At 39.3% G+C, this 2881-nt stretch overlaps 1 protein-coding gene across 1 annotated transcript; it reads right to left on the bottom strand.

Annotated features, from left to right (window-relative positions):
• Positions 1-559: 559 nt before the first annotated feature.
• LOC149232733 (uncharacterized) lies at positions 560-2542 on the bottom strand. Its single transcript, XM_089376557.1, has 2 exons — positions 1564-2542; positions 560-1443 (listed from the first exon to the last, which is right to left on the bottom strand). The coding sequence occupies exons 1-2, from the start codon at positions 2074-2076 to the stop codon at positions 709-711; spliced, it is 1248 nt and encodes a 415-aa protein (XP_089232683.1). The 5' UTR covers positions 2077-2542; the 3' UTR covers positions 560-708.
• Between the last annotated feature and the right edge of the window lie 339 nt (positions 2543-2881).

Below are 2881 nucleotides of genomic sequence, written 5' to 3'. Positions count from 1 at the left end.
ATTATTGGAGTGGTCCAACAACTCGTAATGGAACACTTTTAAAACCACTCGGCATTTTTATACAAAGCATTTACAATAATAAAAAAAATCATAGTTTTATTTATTCGAACTTTTAGATGAAAACTTCACACAAAAGATATGGAGAATTATCAAATAATTAATCACATGTCATGTGAGATTAAACAAATATAAACACAGAGTTACAGCAAATGTAATGTCTATCAGAAACATGGTTGTGGTAGGGGCCTGCATTTACTTTAAAGTATACTATTTTATTTAATTAGCCGCAGTGGACACTTGAATAGGTATCATTATTTGCGAATTTAGAAAAGTTTTTAGCAAAAATTAAAATTAAAATTATATATATATATATATATAAATATAAAGATATAAAGACTCTAATAGTAACATTATAAATTAATGTTCTTACTTCCGGTAAAAAAGCTTATTAAAAAACATAATCTCAGATCTAAAATACGTCATAAAAATTGGAAGTTAAAGATACATTCGATGAAAGAACTCAGTTCCAGAAAATTTGATGGCTAGTTCTTCAACCATCATGAAAAAAAGAACATTCAGTTTTAAAAAAAATCACAACTGTACTTTTCGAAATTCCCCACTGAATGTTGTTCGTTGAAAAATAAAGGACATCGCTGTGAAACCTGCACTGTTTTTTTTTCTTCCATCAGGTTTCTCCATGATAATTACTCACTCCAGTTGAGGACAGACAGGTAAAACGTCGCTCATACTCCTGTTAAGTTCTCTTCCTCTCAACTGTGTAGAATCCACTGATCTCTTTAGCTTAACACCATCTCTAGCGTTTAACGCTCTGTTTTTTTTCAACAAAGTGGGAATTAAATACCAGCATACCGAAGCACACACAATGGCTAAAACCCTGTCTGAGAACACTACCAAGCATCCCATAACGATAATCGGAACCCATAAATTTATAGCGCAACCGTATCGTTCACCTTTGCCTTTTATGTCCCCAGAAGATTCTGCAATGGTTTCCTTTCTTTCTGCTAGGGCGGCAGACAAAGTGAGCTCCTTAGGCTGCGAATTAGGCGTAGGTGTACTGCGCATTGCCGCCATGTTTGAGCGCGGCAACAGCGAATACGAGGACGAGGAAACCAAGGGAGCCAATTTGGTATCTCGGCGCTTGCAAGGGCTGTTAGGAGCGCTAGCATGCGAACTCACCTTTCTGTGAAAATCAATCGATTTCATCAGCTTGCAGCTCTTAGAATCCACTTCCCCGGAGTTACGACTAGACTTGGAATACAGCTGATTGAACGCTTTTGGGATCGAGAATCGTAATTCGTGTTCTTGCCGGATCTTTTGTGCTTTCTGCACCTGCTCCATCACTGACATTTTGGTATCTTTTACATTATGTCCTGGGCTAGGGTTTTTTAAAAACTTCTGTTCATTTTGGCTATAATTTGGATCCTGGCAGACAAATTTAGCAAAACAGGGACAATGTCAGCCACAAATTCTTCCCAGTTATAAAGATCTAACAGCCTTAAATGCTGACATGCACTAAAATTCGAAGTCCCTATGGTTGCTTACCGTTGGGAACCGAGATGCTGTGGAGTTTCGAACCAACAACTGATGATCCAAATTTCTCTCCGTAACCTCCTCTTCTTCAACGGAAATCTTCTTTGGACCTAACTCTTCAATATAAGTTTCTAATTCGAGTGAATTGACAGAAATATCTTCTGCGTCTTGTGATTTCACCTTAATTTCTGCTGCATCGAATTCTAATGGATTTTTCTTCTTCTTGGCGGGCTGCCGCTTACTGGATATTGCTTTCCCAAGAGATGAAACAATTACAGGATTCGATTCTTGATCTCGAGAAACTGAAACGATCTTTACCAACTCCTCCGAATTGGCGCTGATAACGCGATTGGGTGAAATCTTGACATCGTAGTTTGAGGAAGGGATCAGCCTGGAATACTTTCTTTTCTTTTTTCGTTTTATGCGCCTTTTTAACTTGGAACACAAAGATTCCGACGACACCGTTCTGCTCGCCTTTGTTCCCATGGCGAAGCCGAAGCAACTACAGCTACACTTGGCACCCATAATATTTCTCCTCTATGAGCACACGCTAATACAGAAGAATTTGGAGATTGTTTGCGTAGAACGAAGCCATCTGCAACCTGAAATCTATAGAAATTGGAGTTACAGAGGAATTAATTGTACAGTATCATGAAGGTCCACGAGTTTCGATCTTGGGACCTATGATGACCCGCTGTTAGGTTTGTGCTTTAATTGCTTGGCCACGTTGATCCCTTCACATACATTTATCTGTGAACACCGTCAGACACTGAATTTCTCGTGAGCAAACCGCCCACTCTCTGCATTCATTTCATTCCGTTTCTCTAACGCCAACGCCATGTTCTCCCTCCACATTCACCGCCGCCCCTCCCTCGGTGGCTGTTTTAATTTATAGCGGCCAGTCCCTCCACTCCCAACAGAAAATGGATTTCGAGTGTCCACCGCAAACGGGGCAATTTGTCGGCCACCTTCAATATTTACATATTGTCGATGCAGCAGTTTTCGGAGGTCAGACAATCGACTAATTTGTCTAGGTTAAAATCCATCTCCTTTTTATGCCTATTTGTGCCGTATTACGATGTCAATGTTTACCGGTGCTTTTATTATCACTAACTTCTTCTGCCCGTTTCACGCGAGGGATATGCGAAAATAAAGAGGCGTGGGGAAAGATGAGAGATCTTGCTCGTGCCGTCTTTCATTTTTTTATATGGTTAGAGAGTCGTTAGCGAGAGGCTGATCGACGCAATTATTTTTTTATTTTGAAAAGTTGAAGAGTGTGGCGATTAGTTTATATTAATTATTTTCACTTAATAATTATATTAATATGGTA

Source organism: Pinus tabuliformis, chromosome J, assembly GCF_031772625.1.
Source record: "Pinus tabuliformis cultivar Carrire ecotype Pingquan chromosome J, CPIR1, whole genome shotgun sequence".
NCBI lineage: Eukaryota > Viridiplantae > Streptophyta > Pinopsida > Pinales > Pinaceae > Pinus > Pinus tabuliformis.
The sequence above is the reverse complement of the archived record's forward strand: the minus strand, read 5'-3'. Positions and strand labels throughout refer to the sequence as shown.